This window comes from Lolium rigidum, chromosome 6, assembly GCF_022539505.1.
Source record: "Lolium rigidum isolate FL_2022 chromosome 6, APGP_CSIRO_Lrig_0.1, whole genome shotgun sequence".
Taxonomy (NCBI): domain Eukaryota; kingdom Viridiplantae; phylum Streptophyta; class Magnoliopsida; order Poales; family Poaceae; genus Lolium; species Lolium rigidum.
In genome coordinates this window covers 325,945,829-325,971,832 of record NC_061513.1, presented here as the reverse complement: position 1 = coordinate 325,971,832, position 26,004 = coordinate 325,945,829, and the positions used below count along the sequence as shown (strand labels likewise).

At 47.7% G+C, this 26,004-nt stretch overlaps 2 protein-coding genes and 2 long non-coding RNA genes across 4 annotated transcripts; 1 reads left to right on the top strand and 3 right to left on the bottom strand.

Annotated features, from left to right (window-relative positions):
• Window positions 1-4,114: 4,114 nt before the first annotated feature.
• On the bottom strand, window positions 4,115-4,634 carry LOC124664735 (probable 2-oxoglutarate-dependent dioxygenase AOP1). The gene is made up of 2 exons (XM_047202183.1): window positions 4,452-4,634; window positions 4,115-4,360 (listed from the first exon to the last, which is right to left on the bottom strand). Exons 1-2 carry the CDS (start codon window positions 4,632-4,634, stop codon window positions 4,115-4,117), a joined length of 429 nt encoding a protein of 142 aa, XP_047058139.1.
• A 781-nt stretch (window positions 4,635-5,415) lies between these two features.
• LOC124667552 lies at window positions 5,416-6,386 on the bottom strand. The gene is made up of 3 exons (XR_006991321.1): window positions 6,268-6,386; window positions 6,067-6,168; window positions 5,416-5,891 (listed from the first exon to the last, which is right to left on the bottom strand). It is a non-coding gene; the product is annotated as an uncharacterized LOC124667552 (long non-coding RNA).
• An 8,041-nt stretch (window positions 6,387-14,427) lies between these two features.
• On the top strand, window positions 14,428-17,010 carry LOC124668258. The gene is made up of 6 exons (XR_006991614.1): window positions 14,428-14,518; window positions 14,618-14,740; window positions 14,943-15,068; window positions 15,168-16,089; window positions 16,604-16,696; window positions 16,877-17,010. It is a non-coding gene; the product is annotated as an uncharacterized LOC124668258 (long non-coding RNA).
• A 7,346-nt stretch (window positions 17,011-24,356) lies between these two features.
• On the bottom strand, window positions 24,357-25,551 carry LOC124666537 (probable 2-oxoglutarate-dependent dioxygenase AOP1.2). The gene is made up of 3 exons (XM_047203880.1): window positions 25,451-25,551; window positions 24,690-25,032; window positions 24,357-24,602 (listed from the first exon to the last, which is right to left on the bottom strand). The coding sequence occupies exons 1-3, from the start codon at window positions 25,549-25,551 to the stop codon at window positions 24,357-24,359; spliced, it is 690 nt and encodes a 229-aa protein (XP_047059836.1).
• Between the last annotated feature and the right edge of the window lie 453 nt (window positions 25,552-26,004).

The window sequence follows — 26,004 nt, the reverse complement described above, 5'->3', positions numbered from 1 at the left end:
CTGATTTTTAATACTATGTCTCAATCACCTAATTAATCATTACTATATTAATTGGATTTAGATTCGTGAAATCTAGCTACTGTTGTTTCACGAGCATGCAGACTTCAGGCTAATTGTTCGTCTTGCTTTTTGATGGGCTGTTGCTGGGCTGCTTCCTTTGCCTCTTGCTCTTTGTAGCATGTGTCATTTTTTCGGATTTTGTTTTTTCTGTGCTCAGTTGTTGTCCTTTGCAAAAAAGAAAAACCCCACATAGAGGTTGCAACTGTTGAAAAATATTCACTAGTGGAAAAGAGGCCTTTCGTCCCACCCTTTAGTCCCCGTTTTGAACCAAACCGGGACCAATAGGGGGTATTGGTCCCGGTTCATCATGAAAACCCTTTAGTCCCGGTTCGTTTGGACCCTTTAGTCCCGCTTCGTATTACGAAGGGGGACTAAAAGTGGTCTATGGGGCAAAACCCTTTAGTCCCCCTTCGTATTACCAACCGGGACTAAAGGTCTACCTCTAGTCCCGGTTCGTAACACGAAGGGGGACTAAAGGGTTTTGCCTCCCCATGCACCTCCACCCCCCCCCACCGTGGATCGCCTTTTTAGCATCGTAAAATAGAAAAGAAAATGATACAAAATTCAAAAAATAAAATCTTTTCAGATTCTTGTATGTTATGCAACCTAATATTCGGAGAAATTAAGAAATTCGAATTTTCACTTTTTTTGCAAAAAAAGTTAAAAAAAATGGTAAAACCGCAATAACTTTTGCATACGATGTCGGAAAAAAACGTATAATATATCAAAAAAATCCTGAGAAAAAGTTACATCCGAATTCACCCGGGTTTACCCGGTTAGCCAACTTTTAGATTCTCAAAATTCCAAATGAAAATATGAAAGCAGGAAGATTTTAGTTTTTGCCATAAATTCGGAATTTTATTTTTAATTTTTTTTTAAAATAATAATTACATGATGCATAAAGATTACTATTACTTAACCATAAAGTTAGCCAATTTTTTAGATTTTCAAATTTTCAAGTTTGGCAAAAAAATATTAAAAAATAATAAATTTAAAAAACAATTATAATACAAATTTAAAAATTATAATTATAATACCATTACCACAACATGTACGTTATTAGTTTTGTTTATTAAAATAATTATTTGGAATTCGAATAATAAGTAAGTGTGACATCGACCAACATGTTAATAGGATTGATATGATACTAGTATCACAACATGCGCGTGAAGCACTTGGAAGCGGGATGGGAAAGGAACTTGGAAGTTAAGCGTGCTAGTGCTTTGGAGTAGTGGGAGGATGGGTGACCGAGCGGGAAGTTGGACCACGAGTAAGTAATTTGACTAGAGATTAAGGGTAGTTAGAGATTAAGTGGAGTTAGAAACTAAACTAGTTAAATAACTGAAATACTAGAAATTCTGAAAAAATAGGAAAAAAAGAGGAGCGAAAAATAATTGGGAACCAAATAGATAAAAAAAATAACGAAATAACCTTTAGTCCCGGTTCGTGTTACAAACCGGGACTAAAGGGTTTTTCCTCGACGCGCGCCGGCGGCCCACGTGGCGGGACCTTTAGTCCCGGTTTGTTTTACAACCGGGACTAAAGGGGGGACCTTTAGTCCCGCCTAATTGGTCCCGGTTTGGAAACCGGGACTAAAGGCCCAAATGAACCGGGTCTATAGCCCCGTTTTCCACTAGTGATTATAGCCGTTAGATTGCGTTTTATTTGTGCTAGCCTAGCAAGTTACACATTGTTTGCAACTAAGATTTTCGCGGTTACATGTAAGTTGCAACTGAGATTTTTATGTGGGTTGCAACTGAGAAAATCTCAGTCGCATGTGAGTTGTAACTTTTCAGTTGCACATGGGTTGCGACTGAGATTTTCCCGATTGCACGTGGGGTGTAACAGAAATTTTTCTACATACATGTAGATTGTAATTGGGATTTTTCAATTACACGTGGGTTGCAACTGATATTTTCAGTTACATATAGGTTGCAACTGAGCCTTTTCCAGTTACACCTTGGTTGCAACTCAGATTTTCTTAGTATCATTCATGGTTGCAATATTTTTTTCTAATGAAATATGCAAGTACAAAGTATTGATTTTTTCTTTTATACACTGACCGAGGTGACCGAAAGAATCACAGGTTGCGGACATGTCACAGTAACACATAAGTAATATCTGGTCGGACATAGGCTGGCGCGGCTACTAATTTCAGCGGCTAAGCAAACAATCTATGTTGCTGAATAAAGTGCTGACCTGAGCGACTTAGACTTATTAAGTCTCAGTCGACTGTTTTGTAGACGCTTCCTAAAAAAATCACCAAGATCAACATGTGACAACTTATTATGAGAAAAGGCTTCTTTAGAAGTAATGCAACACTTTCGTAGATTACTAGTATAATCCAAGGACTTTAGATTATTTGAGTTAAATAAAAACCAAACAACTTTTCAAATGCCTTCAATTGCTCACATCAATTAGTCAATGAAGTGGCACGCCGGTCGGGGCGCCTGCTTCTCTGTGCACCGGCCCTCCATTCACTGTTGGCGGGGGCGTAGCCGGGCAAAGCCCTTGCGGCCCAACAGCGATGGCGGATCACCTCGGTTGAAATCCGATTTGACGCGGCGGCGCCCGCTACTACACTGCTCTACGGTAGGGTTGCGGTCGAGCGGTCGACGGGGAGCCTGGCGTCCTGGCAGTGGTGGGCGGTGCGAGGTGGCGATGTTATGCGGTCGTGCGTGATCTGGGTCTAGATGGGCTCGGATGGGCCGCATTGCGCATAGTTGATGCATTTTCTCCGCTCCGACGTTGGTACTTGGTGGTGCTCATGGGCTTCACCTGCAGCTTGAAGAAGCCGGGGCTCTGGCCGCAGCATGGAGGTGATGGCTTCATCCTCCATCCGACCATCGGAGCAGTTCGGTTGGTTTGTCACGGCGGAGAGTTGGGGAGACGTGACTGCCGGTGAAAACCGAGTCCATACTCCGGTCACGGCGAGCGATGGCAGCATCTACGTATCGTTACCTTGTTGAGCATGTACATATCTTTATCTTGTTAAAGGCATCTAGGTATCGTTACCTTGTTGAGGACATCAACGTATCCATTTTAAAACAAAAAAGTTGTAGTTCTTCATCTTCATTCCGCTTCACGAAAATCATCTTCACTTTACTTTGAGTTGAAACTATGGCTCTATGTCCATATTCTCATGTGCACGGACCAAAGATTGGGTATCATTTATTGCAATTGGGTCATGGGCAGAGCCTTCTAGAGCTTCTTCAAAGGTGATATTATTGTTGGTACCTAATAAGTTGCAAATTATTTATTTGATTTTCCCAATTAGATAAAGCTAGGTTTGAGATTCAGTTTTGGAACAATATCAAACAAAATTTCCCACTTTTTAGTCTCACGTGCAAACAATACATGTATACGATGTATAACATAAAAGAATGAAACGGTGTGAAAATAATAAAAAGTCCATTATCGAAAAAAAATGAAACGGCTTTGCTGCAAAATTTCGCCATATCACAAATAGTGAGATCCAAACTATGGCATACACATCGCATATATAATGCTCTATGGTTAATTAGTTTGAAGAAACGGTTCTAAATACCTTGTTTTTTTTCCCTTCATATCAGAAAACATTGTCATAACCTTGCATGTCATCGTCAATTGTTTGATTTTTTTTTTCACAACCTCAGACTCAGTTCATTCCATGTGTTCATGTTTGTCTAAAAGTGACAGCTCGGGAAGAACGGCTGCTATGTAGCCATATTTAGGCAGCCCTGAGTTAATGTGAGGTTTTGTTGTCTTTACAGATCTCAAAACACATATGGATGGTGGAGTGGAGGGGTGCAGAGAGAGGGTTGTCAAATGTTCATTTTTTTGTTTTGTCGAAGGCATTACAATTCAAGCCAAAAGTTGCATTGTCAGCACAATCTGGTTTGATGTGGAGTTGGTCATTTTGCTGAATTCATTGGTTGTCACTTTTGGAGTTCACTGATCAATATAGACACAAGCCAAAGCCAAATCACGTGGCCGCATCATAATCGACAATTTCCTGTTCGATAGTACCAACGCGCGATCACACCCTCAGTAGCTTAGCAGAAGCGACACTTCGTTACATCCCGGCGAAGCGGTCGAGCACGTCCTCGCCGTTGCCGGCGGCGTGCTTGAACCTGAGGTAGTCCATGTAAGCGAACGGCCTGAACCGGCGCGGTGCGTCCGCGGTGACCAGCTCCGGTGGCGCGTCGACGACGACGAGGTCCTTGCTCGGCAGCAGGAACACGCCGCAGGACAGCCGGTCCTCACGCCCGCCGACGGCCACCCTGTGCAACGGCGCGTGCACCCTCCCGTTGCTCCAAGCCTGCAGCCACATAAGCTCTTAACTGATCAAGAATCGAAATCACAAGTGCTTGTTGTCGCATTGCTGCAGCGCGCACTAGCAACGGACTGACCACCAGTGGCTGGCCGGCGATGACGAGTAGGGAGTCGGGGCCTGCAGGGCGCACCCTCACCCAGTCGCCGCCGCTCCTCGTCTTCAGCTCGAAGCCGTCCACGTCGTTCTGGAACAGCACGGTCAGGTAGCTCCCGTCCACGTGCTCGGCTGTCCGCGCGCAGGAGCGGCGTGCGCGGGGCATGTGCAAGATGATGCGTGCGTCTTCAAGCAAGCGCACATCGATCGTTGACCGCGTATGTCGTTGGGATGGATTGAATGCGCGGAGCAGAGAGTTTGAATCAGCAGCGACGAGATACTTTTCTTGGTCGTTCCGGTTCCTCACGCGCGCGGGGGTAATTAATTCGGTCGCTCGCTGGCTCCATTCATTCGATCGGTCGACTCTGCCTCCTCCTCCTCCTCCTCCCATCTGTGCTTAACCTTGATTAATTATTATTAAGGAGACCAGCGCCTGCACCTTGACTTTTCTGCAAGCCACCATTCCCTTCCATGCCTCCCTCTAATAAAAGACTTAGTACCTATTTATTCGTATTGCTTAATTACCAGATTTAAACACTTGGATCCCTTCCAAATTTGCTGCTACGACTGCCAGCCTGGCTCCCGTTAATTCCAAACAGCTCCCATCCATTTTTAATGCTACAGCCCACATACAACTCCTTACTGCTGCTTCTTTCTTGCCTGCCTCGCGCATGTTTAGATAGCTGCCACTCATTTTTCGTTCCATTCATTCTGGGACATCCACATTCATAACACAGCAGCAAATACAGTGAGCAAGACCAACTCATTTGACATCCAAATATATACAAGCCTCGAAAATCTGCCACAAACTCAAGCTTCATTTCACAGAAGCAAGTACATCCACCACTAAGTATATCCAAGAAAGCAATTCAAGCTTCACACATATTTGAGGTCTAAGTACTACACAAGACTTGGAAATAAAAATCACAGAGAGGAGCCAGAAACTTACCCAGAAAACACATGGACTCGAAGAATAAGGAGGGGCAGCGATGGTCGATCAGTCCTCCTTGTTATCCTTCCTTGGACAAAAAAGGCAGCATGATTAGCAAACCAAATGCAGATATTTCGCAAAGACTGTAACATAATAAGGCGATGATATGGATCAGATGTATCTCAATCTTCCCACAAGAACAACTTGCTGTACATGAAGAAAAAGAAGCAATACTAGGGAACATGGCAAATTCGTGTCCAACCAATCTGAACCAAGTCATGCATTTAATCTACATAGAACAAACTCATGCATCAATTGTAGAAGAGCAAATGGAAGCTCCATGCTGCATTTAATCTAGAACAATCGTAACCAGTATATACTAGTTGATTTCCCAGCTACGTGAGTGCCTCCATGATGTTGCCGATGGTGTTGGCCACATCAAAACACAATGCTTCCTCCTCCTGGTTCCCCTCCGACATGAGCAGCATACCCCTGAAAAAATATGCAAGAGTGTCAGCACCGCATATGCATCACAGCCATTTTCGTTGACTCAATCATGTTGGCATCATCCATACGTGCAAGATCCCTATACTTCCTACCAATACAAGATAAAAGAAGAAATTTTTTGTTGTGCAAAACACAAATGACATGGAGAAGAGGGGCTCACCAGCAGCAACTTGTTGGGGAGGTGGTCTGCGACGGCCAGGAGCTCGGAAAGGTGGCCGCTGGCAGCAGCTCCGGTAGGTGGCAGCAGCACATCAGCACAGCCCTGTCTCAACACGCCACAAGGCAGAAACGGCGTGAGCAGTCCAGCGATACAATTTTTGCAGCAGAGAAGGAAGTGTAGGTGATAGGAGGAGAGGCTGACCTAGGTCATGGGGAATTTGACGAGGTTGACGGCGTCCTCCTGGTGGCTCCCCTTTTATCGTGGCTTGGCGCTGATGCGGTAGGCGCCGACCCGGCGGAACCGCGATGGCCGCCGTCGCCTTCGTCCACAGCTCCGATGCGCGCGAGCAGGCGGCTCATAGAGGCCGCGGTCGCCGGATCTGGAGGCCCAGCCGACGGACGGTGAAGACACCGGTCGCCGGGGACGGGGGGCGGCCTCGCCGGCCGGCCGGCCTGCCTTGCAGCGAGCTTGGGGGTCAGCAGCCTCGGGCCGCGCTTGGACGCGCCCGTTCTTTGGCTTCCTGGTCCGGACCTCGTCGGAGATGAGGCGGCCAGGCCAAGGGGATAGGTCGACGACGGGGAGGAAGGAGGCGGCGCGGCGCCCGGGGTTGGGTGAGGGAGGTTGGGTAGGCGCGCGGAGTGGTTCGGTAGGCGGCGACCCGGCGGAAGAGCGACGGTTCTGGACCTCGTCGGAGTTGAGGCGGCGCGCGGGGTTGGGTCGTGAGGGAGGTTGGGTGAGGGAGGAGATGGACTGGGGTTAGATTCTTTTGCCAAGCCGTGTGTATTTCTTGACCCAAATTTGGTGTTGGGCTCGTGCCCACTCAACTCAAATTTGGGTGGGTTTGCCAAATCATCCATCCGCGGCACCGCTCCACAGCTCACATCTCAGCCATTCGATTCACTCAGATCCAACGGCCCATCTCTCCTCTCTCTTTTTCTATGCCTAGCACTGTTGACACTTTCCCGCTCAAATCGATACACCTTCACGCTCACTCGAAAACATGACCAGGCTTCGGCGCCCAAAATCAAGCGCACGTGTTTTGCTCCGAATTTTCCGGCCTAGTATGTGTTTGGCGACGTACGTATAGCTCCACACGCGTATAACCTACCAAACAACCCATATATGGATGTGAAGCTCCACATGCACGTGTTATTTCCCAGTGTCACAAACTTGCACGTGTGTCGCATATATCGAACTTGATGCGTCGGGTGACATTGTTTTCGGGGAAAGGGTCCGGTGAATAAAGTTTGTCCAAGCGCAGCAACAAGTCTAGGATAACATAGGTTGGCGTGGAAAACCTCGATGGGAGCAGTCGTCGCATCTCAGTGGTAGAGGACCTATATGCACTCGAGAAAGCGCAACGTCACGGTGTGATGTCCGCGCCGCTCACCAGAAAACAATGTCGAGTCTTGCGTGAACCGAGGAGCCACGGACCGACAAGGTGCATTGAGAAACCCCCGAGGTGAAATGCGAGACTCCGCTAGGAACTCCGCTTTCGGCCACACAACACCGAAGGCTCACCGGTGGAGGGTAGGTTTCGATGTCCGTGGTGACCTGTGGGGGTGAGGAAGATTGTTGTGGTGATGGGAGGCCACACCGATGATATGAGACTTCCGGATGACATATATATTTATATATGAGAGAGGGTGGAAGGTTCAATAGGGGATAGACGGATCGAAGATAGTAATTTTTTTGGGAAAAGGGAGAAAGATGCACTGAAGGTGGGTCACATAGGAGGCGACTAGCTAGGACAGAGAGTACATGACATCAACATATTATTAGCACATCGGATACACATGAAATAATAGTCATCAAATGGAAATGACATAAAATAATAGGGTAGGAGAGGAGTAAATAGCATACAACCACCACTATATAGTTGAAATTTACCAAACGCCACCACTTTACATTTGCGAAACAAAAAACCACCACATTTTTTACAGAATGCGGTAAACACGAATTGACATGGAATTTGACAGGTTGGGCCCATTTGTCAAGACCAATTTGCTGAGGTGGTTTGGGCCCCACTTGTTAGCCTAATTACAAAATAAAAATAACAGAATAGTAATTGATAAAAGGAAAATGGATGTGAATGCATGTAGTAGCTAGCTCCATACACGTTGTTTCTGGTGTCACAAACGACCTGCACATGTGTCACACACATGACACATCATTGAACTAGACACGTTGAATATAACTTCCGAGACATTACTTTCGGGAAAGGGTTTGCTGAGTAAATTTTGTCAAAGCACGACAATTATGGGATCACACAGTTCGCGTGGAAACCTCGATGGGAGCAATCGTGGCCTGTCGGTGGTAGAGGACCTATGCAGTCGAGAATGCACAACGTGATGGTGTGATGTCCACGTCGCCCGCCTAAAGGTAATGCCGACTCTTGCGTAAACCAAGGATCCATGAACCGAGACGGTGCCTTGAGAAATCCTCGAGATGAAATGCTAAACTATGGGAGCTCCTCTTAACACCACACAACACCGAAGGCTCGCCGGTGGATGTTACGTTCTTAGGTCGAGAGAGAATTGGTGATCTGTGGGGCGAGGAATATTGTTGAGGTGATGGGAGGCCACATCGATAATAGGAGACTTCCGGAAGACATATTAGAGAGGGTGGAAGGTTCAATATGAGAGAGACGGGGCGAAGATGGTCAATTTTGCGGAAAAGGAGAGAGATGCAACGGTTCGCGGACGCGTGATTCTAGGGAAAAGCATCACATAAAATGACGCGCCCTGGGCCTACAAACATTTTGCCCTAAAATTCTGGAGCGACAGAAAGTTGACGCCTAGTTCAAATCCGGACAGGTTCCAGCAGATTCGGCGAGACACAGCAAGAAGCCACATGTATTCTATGAATGCTAATGCGCTCATATGGCATGTGATAGGTCGAGCGTAGGTGGTCTCCTACAACTACGCATGGGTCTTGCACAAACCTTTAATGCGCCCATGTATCCCTCGTATGGCCTCCATGGATCCATTTTCTACACCCATTCGCATCCCAATATCACATGTTTTCATGGATGGTGAGTACTCTAGAGGGACACATATACTCAGACGAAAGTGAATCCAAGCCGCATGGATTCCATTGAGCTTGAATGAGAGGTAAGGATAGTCGTAGGGAGAACATAGATGTTGGTGGACATTTAGAGGACTTTGTTTCCCTAGTACAAGAGTACTAGATGGGTTGTAGCTCCAAGAGAAAGCTCTAGGGTCCTTCTTGGGTCCTTCTTTCGTGCACGGGGGAACCGTCGGCATAGCTTCTACGTTTTCCCGCCCACTTCCACTTTTGGTTTCTCGCCAATTAGGGTTTCTCACCAAAACTATATAGATAGTTATACCGTCGTCATAGCCTCAATTCTTCCTTATTCCCTCCCGCCATGTTCTCCCGCCCATTCCCCCCCCCCCACCATGTTTTGTGGGATGGAGGGAGTAACATGATTGACGCACACCGTCGCCACCACAAGAAGGTTTTCCTTGCTATCACCCATTTGTCGATGCTAGAGAAATCCATACAACAATGGAGATGGGCGGCTTCACCCATCCCTCATATGGCCTCCATGGATCCATTTTCTACACCCATTTGCATCCAAATATCACATGTTTGTCATGGATGGTGAGTACTCTAGAGGGACACATGTACTCAGACGACGGCGAATCCAAGCCGCATGGATTCCATTGAGTTTCAATGAGGTGAGGGTAGCCGTAGGGAGAACATAGATGTTGGCGTACATTTAGAGGACTTTGTTTCCCTAGTACAAGAGTACTATATGGGCTGTAGCTCCAAGAGAAAGCTCTAGGCCAAAAAAGGTTGCCTTGTACTTGTTTCCGAGTCCACACATTTGAATGGTCTATGATTACATGCGCCTTACCTGTGTTGCGCACTGTTATTTTATGCAGGCATGGGCCACGTCTTCCCATGTGTCGCCCCATCACGCCTTCTCGGGTCCTTCTTTCGTGCACGGGGGAACCGTCCGCATAGCTTCTACGTTTTCCCGCCCACTTCCACTTTTGGTTTCCCGCCAATTAAGGTTTCTCACCAAAACTATATAGATGGTTATACCGTCACCATAGCCTCAATTCTTGCTTATTCCCTCCCGCCATGTTCTCCCGCCCATTCTCCCCACCATGTTCTCCCGCCCATTCTCCCCCACCATGTTTTGTGGGATGGAGGGAGTGACATGATTGACGCACACCATCGCCACCACCAGAAGGTTTTCCTTGTTATCACCCATTTGTCGATGCTAGAGAAGGCCATAGAACAGTGGAGATGGGCGGCTTCACCCATCCCTCATATGGCCTACATGGATCCATCTTCTACACCCATTCGCATCCAAATATCACATGTTTGTCATGGATGGTGAGTACTCTAGAGGGACACATGTACTCAGACGATGGGGAATCCAGGCCACATGGATTCCATTGAGCTTGAATGAGGTGAGGGTAGCCGTAGGGAGAACATAGATGTTGGCGGACATTTAGAGGACTTTGTTTCCCCAGTAAAAGAGTACTAGATGGGTTGTAGCTCCGAGAGAAAGCTCTAGGCCAAAAAAGTTTGCCTTGTATTTGTTTCCTAGTCCACACATTTGAATGGTCTATGATTATATGCGCCTTACCTGTGTTGCGCGATGTTGTTTTATGTGGGCATGGGACACGTCCTCCCATGTACCGCCCCATCGCCACGCCTTCTCGGGTCCTTCTTTTGTGCACGGGGGAACCATCGACATAGCTTCTACGTTTTCCCGCCCACTTCCAGTTTTGTTTCCCGCCAATTAGGGTTTCTCGCCAAAACTATATAGATGGTTATATCGTCGCCATAGCCTCAATTCTTGCTTATTCCCTCTCGCCATGTTCTCCCGCCCATTCTCCCCACCATGTTCTCCCCACCATGTTTTGTGGGATGGAGTGAGTAACATGATTGACGCACACCGTCGCCACCACAAGAATGTTTTCCTTGCTATCACCCATTTGTCGATGCTAGAGAAGGGAATACAACAGTGGAGATGGGCGGCTTCACCCATCCCTCATATGGCCTCCATGGATCCATCTTCTACACCCATTCCCTCCCACCATGTTCTCCCGCCCATTCTCCCCCACCATGTTCTCCTGCCCATTCCCCCCCACCATGTTTTGTGGGATGGAGGGAGTAACATGATTGACGCACACCGTCGCCACCACCAGAAGGTTTTCCTTGCTATCACCCATTTGTCGATGCCGGAGAAGGCCATACAACAGTGGAGATGGGCAGCTTCACCCATCCCTCAGATGTCCTCCATGGATCCATCTTCTACACCCATTCGCATCAAAATATCACATGTTTGTCATGGATGGTGACTACTCTAGAGGGACACAGGTACTCAGACGACGGGGAATCCAGGCCACATGGATGCCATTGAGCTCGACTAAGGTGAGGGTAGCTGTACTGAGCGCATAGGTGTTGACGAACATTTAGAGGACTTGGTTTCCCTAGTAAAAGAGTACTAGATGGGTCGTAGCTCCGAGAGAAAGCTCCAAGCCAAAATAAGGTTGCCTTGTATTTGTTTCCTAGTCCACAAATTTGAATGCTATATGATTCCATGTGCCTTACCTGTGTTGCGCACTGTTATTTTATGCGGGCATGGGCCACGTCCTCCCTGTGCCGCCTCGTCGCCTCGCCTTATCGTGTCCTTCTTTCGTGCACGGGGGAACCATCGGCATAGCTTTTACGTTTTTCCCGCCCACTTCCAGTTTTGGTTTCCCGCTAATTAGGGTTTCTCGCCAAAACTATACCGATTGTTATACTGTCGCCATAGCCTCAATTCTTGCTTATTCCCTCCCACCATGTTCTCCCGCCCATTCTCTCATGCCATGTTTTCCCGCCCATTCTCTCCCTCCATGTTCTCCTGCCGTTTCTCTCCCGCCATGTTTTCCCCTCGTTTCAACTCTCACCTCCCTACACATATCTAATTATGTCAGCAATTCTCCTCCAACACCACCACTGAGTCATCTCAGCTCTATTGCTATTGAGATGGCTCCTCGTCGTTGTAGCAATACGGGCTACATCGGTGTTCGCTTGCGGACTGGGGGCCATTTCGCGGCTGAAATCACTGCCGCTGAAGTGTATGTGTGGCTCGGCACCTTCAACACTAAGCAAGAGGTTGCCCACGCATACGATGATGCGGTGTGGAGGTTTGCCCGGCCACGCCACCAAAATGAACTTCCCGGAGGTCAGTCTGTGACGGAAGCCGAGAGTCTCGCTCCATAGCCGCCACTTCGCTCAAAGGGGCATGCGTGGCGCTACCGCCAAGGGCAGCGGTGGATTTCCATCGCCGAGGCGGATGAGCGATTCATGACGTAGTGGCGTAGAGACCATCCCAAAGACATGGCAACCATGCGCGCATTATGGAAGGAGAAACAAATGGAGAGGAGAGCGAAGAGGGCAAGAAATCGGCATAGGAGGGCCGAAATTGAAGCGAAATACATGATAGGAGAGGCGCTGACACTCGACCCTAATGATGATCGGTGGCTGGACATCGTGTTAACTACCGCTTCAGAGGACACCCCCAACGATGAGGAAGATTTTGACTATTGATTAGTACATGTGTGTCTAGTAAGTTCAGTGTCGAGTTCAGTTATATATCTAATATGTGTCTATCTCATCGTGTGGCAATCGAGTGTTCAGTTTGTGTGTGTGCGCGCCTGTCTACTATTATTAATTCAAAGTCTAGTTTTTGTGTGGGTCATTCTCATTTGATGAGATTTATTCCTAAAGTGATAAACTCGTGGTGTACCAATGTTTGATGACTATTATTTCATGTGTATCCTCGTCCTAATAATATTTTGATGTCATGTACTCTCTCTCCTAGTCGCCACCGATGTGCCCCACTCTCAGTGCATCTCTCTCCTTTTTCCCAAAAAACTAATATCTTCGACATGTCTATATCCTATAGAACATTCCTCTCTCTCTCTCATATATATGTCATTCGGAAGTCTCATATCACCGATGTGGCCTCCCATCACCTCAACAATCTTCCTCGCCCCCACAGACCACCAATTCACCACCGACCCCGAAATGTAACCTCCACCACCGAGCCTTGGGTGTTGTGTGGTCGTAAGTGGAGCTCCTAGAGTCTAGCATTTTGCCTCGAGGGTTTCTCGAGGCACCGTCTCGGTTTGTGGCACCTGGGTTTACGCAAGACTCGACATTTCCTGTAGCTAGGTGGGAGACGTGGACATCACACCAACACGTTGCACATTCTCGACATTCCATATATAGGTCCTCTACCACCAACATGCCACAATTGCTGTCATCGAGGTTCCCGCGCCAACTTGTATTATCGCGGACTTGTTGTTGTGTTTCGACAAACTTTATTCATCGAACCCTTTCCCGAAAAAAATATCTCCAAACTTATACCCAACATGTCAAGTTCGATGACGGGTGCACATATGCGACATGGGTGCAAGTCATTTGTGACACCGGGTAACACGTGTGTGGAGCTAGGTACTACATGCATTGAAGAGTACACACATATATACGAAAAAAAAGTCGGAGCAAATTAAGCTTGTGCCCATGTCATCTGAATTTGGGCACCAGAGTTCCCATGTCCCGGCTGAGTTGGGAGAATCCATCTATTTGGGCAGTAGATGTAGGAGAAGGGAGAGAGGTGAGATGTGAGATGTTGGACCTGCGAGAATTGAAGGGTCGATATGTCAAGTCGAGAGCAATGCCGTGAATTGCTGACTTGGCACATGAATCTAACCCAAACCTAAATTTGAGTTGAGTGGGCGCGGCGGCACCAAAATTTGGTTATAGTGGGCGCGACGCGAAATTTGGGCGCGAGACGAAATCTGATCCAACATTTGGGTAAATAAACACACGGACCGAACCCTCACTCCTCCTCGTTCCCCAACCAACCCAACCCAACCCAAAAACACCCCGCGCGCCGCCGCCTTCCTCCCTGCCGTCCGCCGTCGACCTCTCCCCGCCGGCCGCACAGCTCCGCCTCACCTCCGACGAGGTCCGGAACAAGAAGCCAAAGAACGGGCGCCGCGCCTCCTCTCTCACCAAGCCCCGCGCGCCGCCTCCTTCCATCTCCACCCAACCTCCCGCCGGCTACCGTCGACCTCACCCCTTGGCCGCCCAGCACCGCCTCACCTCCGACGAGGTCCTGAAGAATGGGCGCGTCCAAGCGCGGCCCGCGGCTGCATCCGTCCAAGCTCGCTGCAAGGCCGGCCGGCGAGGCCGCCCCCGTCCCCGGCGACCGATCTCTTCACCGTCCGTCGGCTGGAAGATCCGGCGACCGCGGCCTCTATCAGCCACCTGCTAGCGCGCATTGGAGCTGGGGACGAAGGCGACGGCGGCGGCCGTCGTGGTTCCGCCCGGTCGGCGCCTACCGCATCAGCGCCAGGCCACTGAAGGGGAGCTACCAGGAGGACGCCGTCGAGCTTCCCCATGCACGACCTAGGTCAGCCTCTCCTCCTATCACCTTCAGCTGCATCTCTGTTGCAAGAAAATGCATCGCTGCTCTGCCTCATGCCGTATTTGTTCTTGGCTGTGTCGACAGTTGAGACAAGGCTGGGTGTTGGTGTCTGCTGCTGCTGCTGCTGCTGCGACCTACCAGAGCTGTTGCCAGTGGCCACATTTCCGTGCTCCTGTCGCCGACCACCTCCCCAATAAGCTACTGCTGGTGAGCTCCTCTCTTCTCCATGTAATTTTCCTAAACGAAATTGCCTTTTTTGATGGTGAATTGGTAGGCAGTATAGGAATCTTGCCGTTTGAGTAAACGAAAAATGGTTGTGTGCATAGGCACTAGTATATGTGCTAAGTTGGTTTGAAATTTTGATGTTTGTGATGCATACGCAGTACTGAGAATCTTGCATATTCTTCAGGTTCAAATCATTCTAGAAGAGGAGATGCCGGGTGTGAAGGGTGGTACCGGGAGGCGGTGTCGGAGGAGGAAGCGTGGTGGCGAACACCATCGGCAACATCCTCAAGTGCAGAGTGGAGGCACTCAGGTGGCTCACAATCAACTAGTATTTACTGATTACGGTTGATCTAGACTAAATGCAGTATGGAGCTTCCATTTGCTGATCATGCTCTGCTTTTTGTCCAAGGATGACGAGGAGGACTGAATGACTGTGGTTGCCCCTTCTTCTTCAACTCCATGTGTTTTCTGGAGAAGTTTCCAGCTCCTCTCTGTTATTTCTAAGCCTTTTGTAGTTTTTACACCTCAAATATGTGTCAAGCTTTAATTGCTTTCTTGGATATAGTGGATGTACTTGCTTCTGTGAAATGAAGCTTGAGTTTCTAGCAGACTTTCTTGACTTGTGTATATTTGGATGTGCAAATGAGTCGGTGTTGTGTGACTTGCTCACTGTATTCGCTAGTGTGTTATGAATGTGGATGTCCAGGAATTTAGATGAGCCCATGCCGAATTTTTTCTTGACCTGATGTAGCTGAATCATTAGCTGAAGGATGTGTTGGCAACCGTGTCTTTGTCGTCTGCTGTGTTACCGATGGTGGTTTGTTTGAGTAAATAATTAGTAGTGTTCAAGTTGCAGGACAAGAGCTAGAGCTCAGGAAGGTGTCAAGTTTAGAATGATTTAAGCCTCCATATACATGCAATAGTTACCTCCGTTTTGTTGTTACAAAAAGGCCAGCCTGTAGGTTTTCTATGTATTGCTGCTTGTTTCTCAGTATACTTGTGCAGTATCAATTGCAATTTGTTGCAAATGCACAGACTTGGTCCGCTCTTGTTTGTTTCAGTTTGCCTAGGTGCCTAGCTGTTTGTTGTATATATGGTCTGCACCATTTTGAATGATGCTGTGTTATTTCATTTCAGGTGAAGAAGAATAAGAGGATGAAGACTAAGAATGAGCCGCTAGATTCTTCTACTTTGTGCAACCTGCTTGGGGATTATCTCAGCCTCGCGCGTGGGGCTCTGGTCCACCAAAGTCCCTCGCCGATGTGCTTCGCGGTGGCTGGCCACTTGCTTCTTTTGGTCAAGCCGTTGTGGTGCATCTGGTAGACAGCAATGTAAGCTCTGAAACCTCAGTACTCCATGTGGAATATTTCAGAGGTTGGCTGCTCCCTCCCAAATGTTTGCAGAAGGGTGCCTGATGGCTGTCTGTTGTGTGTGATGTTGCTGCTGTGTTATGAATGTTGGTGTCTGAGAATAGAGGTGTCCATGCTGAATTTTTTCTTATATAACCTGATGTAGCTGCTGATTCATTAGCTGAACACATGTGCGTCTTTGTTGTCTTGTAGTATTTAGGAAGCTAGAGCCCAGGAAGGTGTCAAGCTCAGAATGATTTAAGCCTCCATATACTTGCAGTAGTTACCTCCGTTTTGTTGTTACAAAAGGCCAGGCTGTAGTATTCCTATGTATTGCTGCTTGTTCCTCAGTGTACTTGTGCAGTATGAATTGCAGTTTGTTGCAAATGCACATACTTGGTCCGCTCTTGTTTGTTTCATTTTTCCTAGGTCCGTATATGTTTGCTCTATATCTGGTCTGCACCATTTTGAAAGATTCTGTGTTATTTGATTTCAGGTGAAGAAGAAGAAGAAGAATAAGGGGGAACTTGGGTCCCTGCGCCGCTTGACGGTTATTTTCACTTAGTGATGTGCACAGCACTTTCAGAAGGTCACATGTGAATTTTATATCGATCTCTAGCATGCATGATGTTCTATGACTACTAGTTGGTCTGTGTTTTGGTTGAAGGATTTTTTCCCCTGTATACATGTAGTATTGGTTTGTCTGCTGTATATTTGTTAGCCTGGATCGAGATCGTGTAGTTGATCATCTGCCGCCTTTTTTTTGCAGTGTACACGTTGTTGCGGGTCAGTCTGTGGCTTGGGTTGCTGCGGTGGCGCAGGAGGAGGAGGGTGCGGCCTTGCTGTGCGGATGCTTTTGCTGCTGGTGCCGCAGCAGGCACGTATTTTTTGTAATGTAATATGATGATGGGTTTGAGCATTTTGCCTGCAGTGATGGTTTCTTGGTTGCATGGGTGGCCTGGATCGACCGTTTATGATTGGAGTGAGCTATTATTTGGTGTTTGACAGTACAAGCGTAGGAAATCTGGAAAGGTAATGTCAGAAATTAGCTAGGATGCATGAAACTGATATAATCAATGGCAGCTATATATAGCGAAGTGGAGATGCGCGTGCAGGAAAGTTTACGTGAGTGAGTGAATGGATGGATGGATTCGTGGGCTGGCTAGCGAGTAGTAGTACTAGTGTCTAGTGGCGAGAGAAAAAAAGGTTTAGGGACTAAAAATGGATCGGTCCATCCATTAAAGCTGCTGCTCTTTCTTGTGCTTCCGCAGGACGAGTCGAGGGAGAAATCGGATGATCACGGGGGTCCGTCGACTCGGGAGCGCGGGATTACCTTCTCCGTGGCGAGGGGTCGGGGCGGCCTGTGGGGTGGGCAGCGAACTGGCGATTGCCGGTGTGGCGGCGCTGTACCTTGCGCTTGCGGCTGCCAGTGATGCGGCGGGGCTGGCCGAAGTGTGGTGGTTTGGCGGCGAGGCGACGCGTGGAACCCCGGGTGCCACGCTGCCAATTCTCATGCACATTACGACGCCACGCGATAATGGAGGTCACATGGAATGATAACTGATAAGTACGATGGGACGAGAGGGCGCGTGTAAGGACGTGATTGTAGCGTACTCGCCGGGGCCTAAGTAGGCTCAAAAACTTCGAGATAAGAATCCGGTCACTTATTCGGTGCGGCCAAACTTGCGGGGCAATTTCGGAGACTTGGAAAACCTCTTTTGCGGCCGGAGCTTTTCTCGGTGAAGCCTGGGTCTGACTTCGCTACAGTGCAAATAGGATCCCTCGAAGTGTTAAATCGCGGGGTTCCAGAAAATATCATCCAACACCTGCTTCGGCCACTCGACTGAAAAAGCAGCGCGCCATTTCCGACGACGTACGCGTGCTCCTTTTATATAATTACTGACGACGCCATTTTATCTCACCTTTTTCCTAGATGGACTTTTTTTTTTGGCGACGTATGGATTTTCTTTCGTCAAACCTACAGATCGATTTTCTTCGCTCATCACCAACAGTACGATCAGCTCACCAACTAATTCCTCGTTTCGTCATCATGTAAAAAAGCTCCTCAGGCTAGCTAGCTAATTCCTCATCGTTTATTCTCCCCTCCGATGGATTAGCTCGTTTCTTCCATGATGAAACTAGTCGCGTTCTCTTCCCATCCTGTTGGGACCAAAACTAGTCTACTAACTCCGTTTTTATACGTATTGCCAGCCAAAACTTCAACAAATAAATTATATCTGCCATTTTTCTTCGGTCCTCACCAACTTACGCTGGCACCTACCTACCTATGACTTTCTCGCCTTCTCATGTACGGAGTAACGATCAATCTCCTGATCCAACTAATTTGTCTTTCCTGTACTATTCACTCGCACAAGATTACCTGATCCCCACGTGGTACGATACTCGGACATCCATATATTTCTTCTTTTCCCTTTCTTCTCTCTTTATTTACGCGAAGATTCTAAAGATCAAATTCCAAATTTCTCTTCAAGAAAAAAATAACCGTCAAATTTGAAACAAGAAAATGGGGAAAGTCTCATGGTTATGTTTACGCTGGTACGTCTGTATCTTATGCAGACATCATGAATGGTGCTTCCACGATTTGATAAATTGAGATAGATCTAAATTGGTGGTGTTTTGTTTTAAACGGCCAAGCGATTTAATTTGGAGCCCGCGATTTGCGGCGTACGGTGATGTCGCAAAGTTAGGTCGGTGATGTCGCAAAGTTAGGTCTCACAACGTATAGGCTTCACCTTCCCCACTAGCTATACTCATGCGGAAAATGCATGGTTGAATCGGGTACTAGTGCAGCACTAATCCATGAATCGGCCCTAGCTTCTGGAGTCCGGAGTCGCGCGTGACCTATCATTGCATGTCAATATTGTGTCGGAGGACTTTGTCTCCAACTTGGACATGGAGCGCCCGCTTCACGTGGCCAAGCGCTGCTGCGAGCTCAAGGACATGGACGCCCTGCTCTTCCGGCATGGAGTAATCGCAGAGGAGGAATCCCGCCGGACAAGGAAATGAGGATAGGCGAGACAAGGAAATTCATTTCGCGAACATAAGAATTTCTGCCTCATTTTTCTCAGTAGCTAGGACAAACATAATTGTCATCTACGAGTAATAGATTTGGCTTTTCCTATAATATTCACTCACTTAATATCGCCTGATCGAAGTGCGGCGCGCCAGGGTCTATCCGCTTGGGTTTTTCCTTTTTTTTTTCTTGGATTGGATCCCACCGCTCCAGCAGATTTTGGAGTCATTTTGTTTTCGTGTTTTCACGGACGCGTAAATGTGGCATATTTTTGCTCTTGGTAGTTCCCGCGAGCCCTAAGGTACCTGCACGGCATGATTAGAAGCCGTACGTATCTACACATGGTAAGAACACACATGTCTATAGTACCGTCAGTTTTGGTTTTTGCTGCAGGAAAAAACCCTGACGAAAACCAGCCTGAAGAGTGAAAACACGAAAACCAAGCCGAAACTGGCTTCCTAAGACTTGGGAACAAGGAAATGAGGGTAGACGAGATGAGGAAATTCACTTCGCGAACATAAGAATTTCTGCCTCATTTGTCTCACTAGGAAAACAAACATAATTGTATTATGACATGAGTAGATTCGGCTTTCCTGTAATATTCATAACGGTGTGGCCAGTGCAATCATAACGGCATGATTAGAAGCCGTATCGTATCTACACATGGTAAGAACACACATGTCTATAGTACTACCAGTTTTGGTTTTTGCTGTAGGAAAAAACCCTGACGAAAACTGGCCTGAAAACCAATGTTTTAAATAGCTGGCTACAGGCTATAGCTGTGGCCTCTCAAAACAGCTATAGCCCGGTTATAGCCGGCTATTTAAGGATTTTGATACCTTTTAGCGGGCTAATGCAGTTAACCGCCCCATGCGAGAAAGGTTGTAGATGGGCTATAGGGATATAGCTTAGCTATAGCCGGCTATTTAAAGCTATGCTGAAAACACGAAAACCAAGCCAAAACTGACCTCCTACATGAAGACTTAGGGAAAACCGCCTAAGTTTGGCCTTACCTTAGGGGAACCAGACAAAACCAGCCTAAATCCTGGCCAAAACCGGAAAAAAAAATGAGTTACTTTTTGTTTGATCAAAATTACTTCAAATAAATAAAAATTGTTTGTATAAAATTAGTATCATTAAAAGTGCTTTTCAATACAAATCTAACGATACTAATTACATATAATATAATCTAGATTTCGTTGCTTAATTTTTATGGTGTACTTTTGCTCCCGAGACGTATATACAGTGGTATCAAAGTTAGGATGCAGCCTAAAAATGGTAGTTGTCACCATGATGTCTCGTCAAACCAAGAACGCATGCCTATCTGGATCGAAAGCATCCAACCCAACGCCTTTCTCTTGCCAGCACTGGAAGGAATTGCCGTGGAGCCTAGCTCATGCATGATTCCGGCATGGAAGCTTTAATTCATCGAGGAAAGAAAAGTTGTTAGAGCAACCAAAACTAGCTTAGCCATGTGTGTCCTGGGCATGTAGCAATACCGATGCATCAGCTGGTCGGCCATACAAGGTGAGCCAGTAGAAGATTCATGCTTAAAACAACCCGCCATGTATGCTTCCTGTGCAATAAGTGCATGCACAATCTTAGTCCCTTTTTTCCCGCCGTTCCATCCATGCATGTTTCCTGTGCAATAAGTGCATGCACAATCTTAGTTCCTTTTTTCCTTGCCATCCCATACATGCATGTCCAATTCAACCCAAACAGTTTTACTAGTGGGCTGTAGTATAATATCTGCCATTTGTTTACCCGTCCGGCCGGTCAGAGGCAACAAGGCCTAGCGTTAAGGCCCAGACAACACACATGCAGCAACGGAGGGCCTTTGTTCAACCCAGCGTAAAATTGCACAGTTGGCCAGGAAAGCTGCAAAGAGAAGGAATTTTAGTCCCACACTGCTAAGGGGTGAAAGTTGAGAGCAACTTATAAGGGCAGCTCTTCCACACATGTAAAATGCTACAAACACACGTAGGGCTGCAGTACACACAGCGCGTGCGCTCGCGTGAATATTCGCGACTTAAGACTTTGGACGCTTGGCGACGGCGCGGACTAGCGCATATAATCTATCCTTTTTTTTTTCTTTAAAATATTTTTTCACTCCGTTTCAAACTTGGTTCATAAGAGTTATAAATATATGGCAATTATCTTAGAGTCCAATTTGAAGACACATTTTTTTGTATGTTTGAATGTGTTTTAGAAGTTAAATTTCAATTTTGTTGAAACAATCTCTTTTCGGGCATGCTTAAAAGATATCATTCAATTTACACGTATTTAAATTAATTGTTAATCTATATTCTGATAAAAATAGTTTCTTAAATTAGATAAAGGTTTGAGATTCAGTTTTGGAACAATATCAAGAAAAATTTCCCACTTTTTAGTCTCACGTGCAAACAATACATGTATAACATAAAAGAATGAAACGGTGTGAAAATAATAAAAAGTCCATTATCGAAAAAAAATATGAAACGGCTTTGCTGCAAAATTTCGCCATATCACAAATAGTGAGATCCAAACTATGGCATACACATCGCATATATAATGCTCTATGGTTAATTAGTTCGAAGAAACGGTTCTAAACACCTTGATTTTTTTCCTTCATATCAGAAACATTGTCATAACCTTGCATGTCATCGTCAATTGTTTGATTTTTTTTTTTCACAACCTCAGACTCAGTTCATTCCATGTGTTCATGTTTGTCTAAAAGTGACCGCTCGGGAGGAACGGCTTGCTATGTAGCCATATTTAGCCAGCCCTGAGTTAATGTGAGGTTTTGTTGTCTTTATAGATCTCAAAACACATATGGATGGTGGAGTGGAGGGGTGCAGAGAGAGTGTTACTCTTGAAGAAGTTTCTGCTTGTTGTTTTCAGATGGTCGTTGCATCTGCAGCAGAGAAGATTGGCTTCTTCTCGGAGGATCTACCCGGCGCCTCTGTCGCCGGATCTTATGGCTGAAAGGCAGCCCCTTGATACGTCTCCGACGTATCGATAATTTCTTATGTTCTATGCCATATTATTGATGATACCTACATGTTTTATTCACACTTTATGTCATATTCGTGCATTTTCTGGAACTAACCTATTAACAAGATGCCGAAGTGCCAGTTCCTGTTTTCTGCTGTTTTTGGTTTCAGAAATCCTAGTAACGAAATATTCTCGGAATTGGACGAAACGAAGACCCAGGTTCCTATTTTCACCGGAAGCATCCAGAACACTCGGGGTTGGGGATCGCTGCGGGGCGCCCCTCGAATTGCACAAGGACACGCTCCGGCGGGCACGGATACGTCCCGTCTACGTACCCCATCAAGAAGTGAGATCGCAGCAGCAGGAGGATGGCAGAATGCCACAGCAGATAGTTGTCGCTGCCGAGCTTGACCGTCAGGAGGTTGCCGAAGTGGAACGGCGCCGCGACGGCGGCAGTTGACGACGAAGCACCCCCGAAGTCTGCCGAGGAGAACATGCTCCCGGCGGGAAGGGTACCCATGGAGGACAGCGTAGATGCGCTGATGGTCGAGGCAGAGAGAGCCCCAAGGATGGACGGCGCGGAGATCGTCGCGCCAGTAGTCGACGGAGAGAGAGCGCCAACGGTAGACGGTAGAGACAGAGTCCCGTCGGTGGCCATGGTGAGCGCCCCAGCGGTGCTTTGTTGGAGAACACCGGTGGTGGCGTCAGTGGAGCTAGCGGAAGTCATGAACGCGGCGGCGGCTACCAGATTGGATCGGCGGCGACGGCGCACGCGTGCTCTGATACCATGTAAAACCTAACCCTAGTATAGGAAAGATTGGAGAGAATCAGCACAACGTAACAATCGTACGTGGCTGGTGTTGTGTATTTATAGATTGAAGAGATTACATCAGATTACAATACAGGGACATATATGTAAATACATTGTCTAACAGCTCGGATGGGCCGCGTTGCGCATAGTTGATGCATTTTCTAATCTCCGACGTTGGTACTTGGTGGTGCTCATGGGCTTCACCCGCAGCTTGAGGAAACGCGCGGGGGGGGGGGGGGCTCTGGCAGAGTTGGGGAGACGCTACTGCCGGTGAAAACCGAGTCCGGACTCCGGTCACGGCGGGCGATGGCGGCATCTACGTATCGTTATCTTGTTGAGCATGTACGGATCGTTATCTTGTTAAAGGCATCTACGTATCGTTACCTTGTTGAGGACATCTACGTATCCATTTTAAAACAAAAAAGTTGTAGTTCTTCATCTTCATTCCGCTTCATGAAAATCATCTTCACTTTACTTTGACTTGAAACTATGGCTCTATGTCCATATTCTCATGTGCACGGACCAAATATTGGGCATCAATTATTGCAGTTGGGTCATGGGCAGAGCCTTCTAGAGTTTCTTCAAAGGTGATATTATTGTTGGTACCTGAAAGTTGCAAATTATTTATTTGATTCTCCCAAGGAATATTAGATAAAGGTTTGAGATTCAGTTTTGGAACAATATCAAGCAAAATTTCCCATTTTTTAGTCTCACGTGCAAACAATACATGTATACGATTTTCAACATAAAAGAATGAAACGGTGTGAAAATAATAAAAAGTCCATTATCGAAAAAAATGAAACGGCTTTGCTGCAAAATTTCGCCATATCACAAATAGTGAGATCCAAACTATGGCATACACATCGCATATATAATGCTCTATGGTTAATAAGTTCGAAGAAACGGTTCTAAACACCTTGATTTTTTTTTTCCTTCATATCTGAAACATTGTCATAACCTTGCATGTCATCGTCAATTGTTTCATTTTTTTTCTCAACCTCAGGCTCAGTTCATTCATACGTTCATGTTTGTCTAAAAGTGACCGCTCCGGAGGAACGGCTGCTATGTAGCCATATTTAGCCAGCCCTGAGTTAATGTGAGGTTTTGTTGTCTCTACAGATTTCAAAACACATATGGATGGTGGAGTGGAGGGGTGCAGAGAGAGGGTTGTCAAATGTTCATTTTTTGTTTTCTCGAAGGCATTACAATTCAAGCCAAAAGTTGCATTGTCAGCACAATCTGGTTTGGTGTGGACTAATTGTGCACGGGTGGTCATTTTGCTGAATTCATTGGTTGGCACTTTTGGAGTTCACTGATCAATATAGACACAAGCCAAAGCCAAATCACGAGGCCGCATCATAACCGACAATTTCCTGTTCGATAGTACCAACGCGCGATCACCCTCACTAGCTTAGCAAAACCGACACTTTATTACATCCCGGCGAAGCGGTCGAGCACATCCTCGCCGTTGCCGGCGGCGTGCTTGAACCTGAGGTAGTCCATGTAAGCGAACGGCCTGAACCGGCGCGGTGCGTCCGCGGTGACCAGCTCCGGTGGCGCGTCGACGACGACGAGGTCCTTGCTCGGCAGCAGGAACACGCCGCAGGACAGCCGGTCCTCCCGCCCGCCGACGGCCACCCTGTGCAACGGCGCGTGCACCCTCCCGTTGCTCCAAGCCTGCAGCCACAAAAGCTCTTAACTGATCAAGAATCGAAATCACAAGTGCTTGTTGTCGCATTGCTGCAGCACTAGCAACGTACTGACCACCAGTGGCTGGCCGGCGACGACGAGTAGGGAGTCGGGGCCTGCAGGGCGCACCCTCACCCAGTCGCCGCCGCCCCTCGTCTTCAGCTCGAAGCCGTCCACGTCGTTCTGGAACAGCACGGTCAGGTAGCTCCCGTCCACGTGCTCGGCGAGGCCGACGGCCGGCTCCTCGTCGGGCGACGTCCTTGAGGAGTCCACGCAGTACCTGAGCATGCGGAAGTTGATGTCCGTGGCGCCGACGATCTCGTCGCAGCGTTGCGAGATGCCGTAGCTGTCGACGACCATGGCAAGGATTGCACGCGCCAGCGACGCCATCTCTCCGGCCGTCCACGTCAGCGTCTCCCTGGATGCATATATAGGGACCCAGAAAAATGGTTACTTACGGGTCGTCAGATCACATCAAAACTACCCGACTGACGTAGTCGATCTACCGACGTGCCGACCGACGAGGAGCTCACAGGAAGGGGTCGTTGCCGTGCGGCCACGCGCGCGCGACGAACGAGCGGGCCTCCTCGCCGCCGCCGGCCGCGTTGAGCACGCTGAACGCCTCGTGCCAGCACGCGGCGGAGTCCTGCTTCTCCATGTACGCCTTGTACGGGCCGTCCGCGTCGCCGGTCCAGCGCTTCGTCTCCTGCGGGAGCGCGAACAGCTCCGCCATCGCCGTCAGCATCGTCTCCCGCCGCTCCAGCGGCATACGGCGGCGGCACTTGACGTCGACGCACCCGTGCGCCTCCAGCGCGCCGCGGACGAGGCCGGCGCACCGCAGCCACTCTGGCGTGCCACGGACCATCGTGCTAGAGTCGTCCCCGTCGAGGTCAACGCGCGGAGGGAGCAACAGAATCGGAGGCGGCGAGGATGACATGTTTTTTTCTTCTTCTGATCTATTTTTGGAATGAATGGAAATACCACCATATATAAACCTCGCGATGGCGCCATGATCGTGACTGATAAAAATGCGACTTAGGGTTAAGAATCCCTCCAACCAATTCAATAGAAGATATTAGGTGTGCACTTAAACTCCAAATCTCGCGTGTAGGATAGATATCAGCACCCGCCAACCATCCAGGGTATGCCTCGGTTCACCGCCATGATGGTGACTCGTGAGCTGCAGTGGCAAGTGATAACTGATGCAATTCCAAGTGTTACCCAACCCGTAAACCTATAGGAGTATAAGAAAACAATCAAGGTGTTGTTTTCTCGGTTTTGGAAGCGTGTGACCTTGATGATCGATCTAGCCAAATACCCCAACCAAAACGCTGAAACAAAAGTAACGACATGTGATCTTGTCGACTTTGTTGGGAGCTCATTTGCAAAA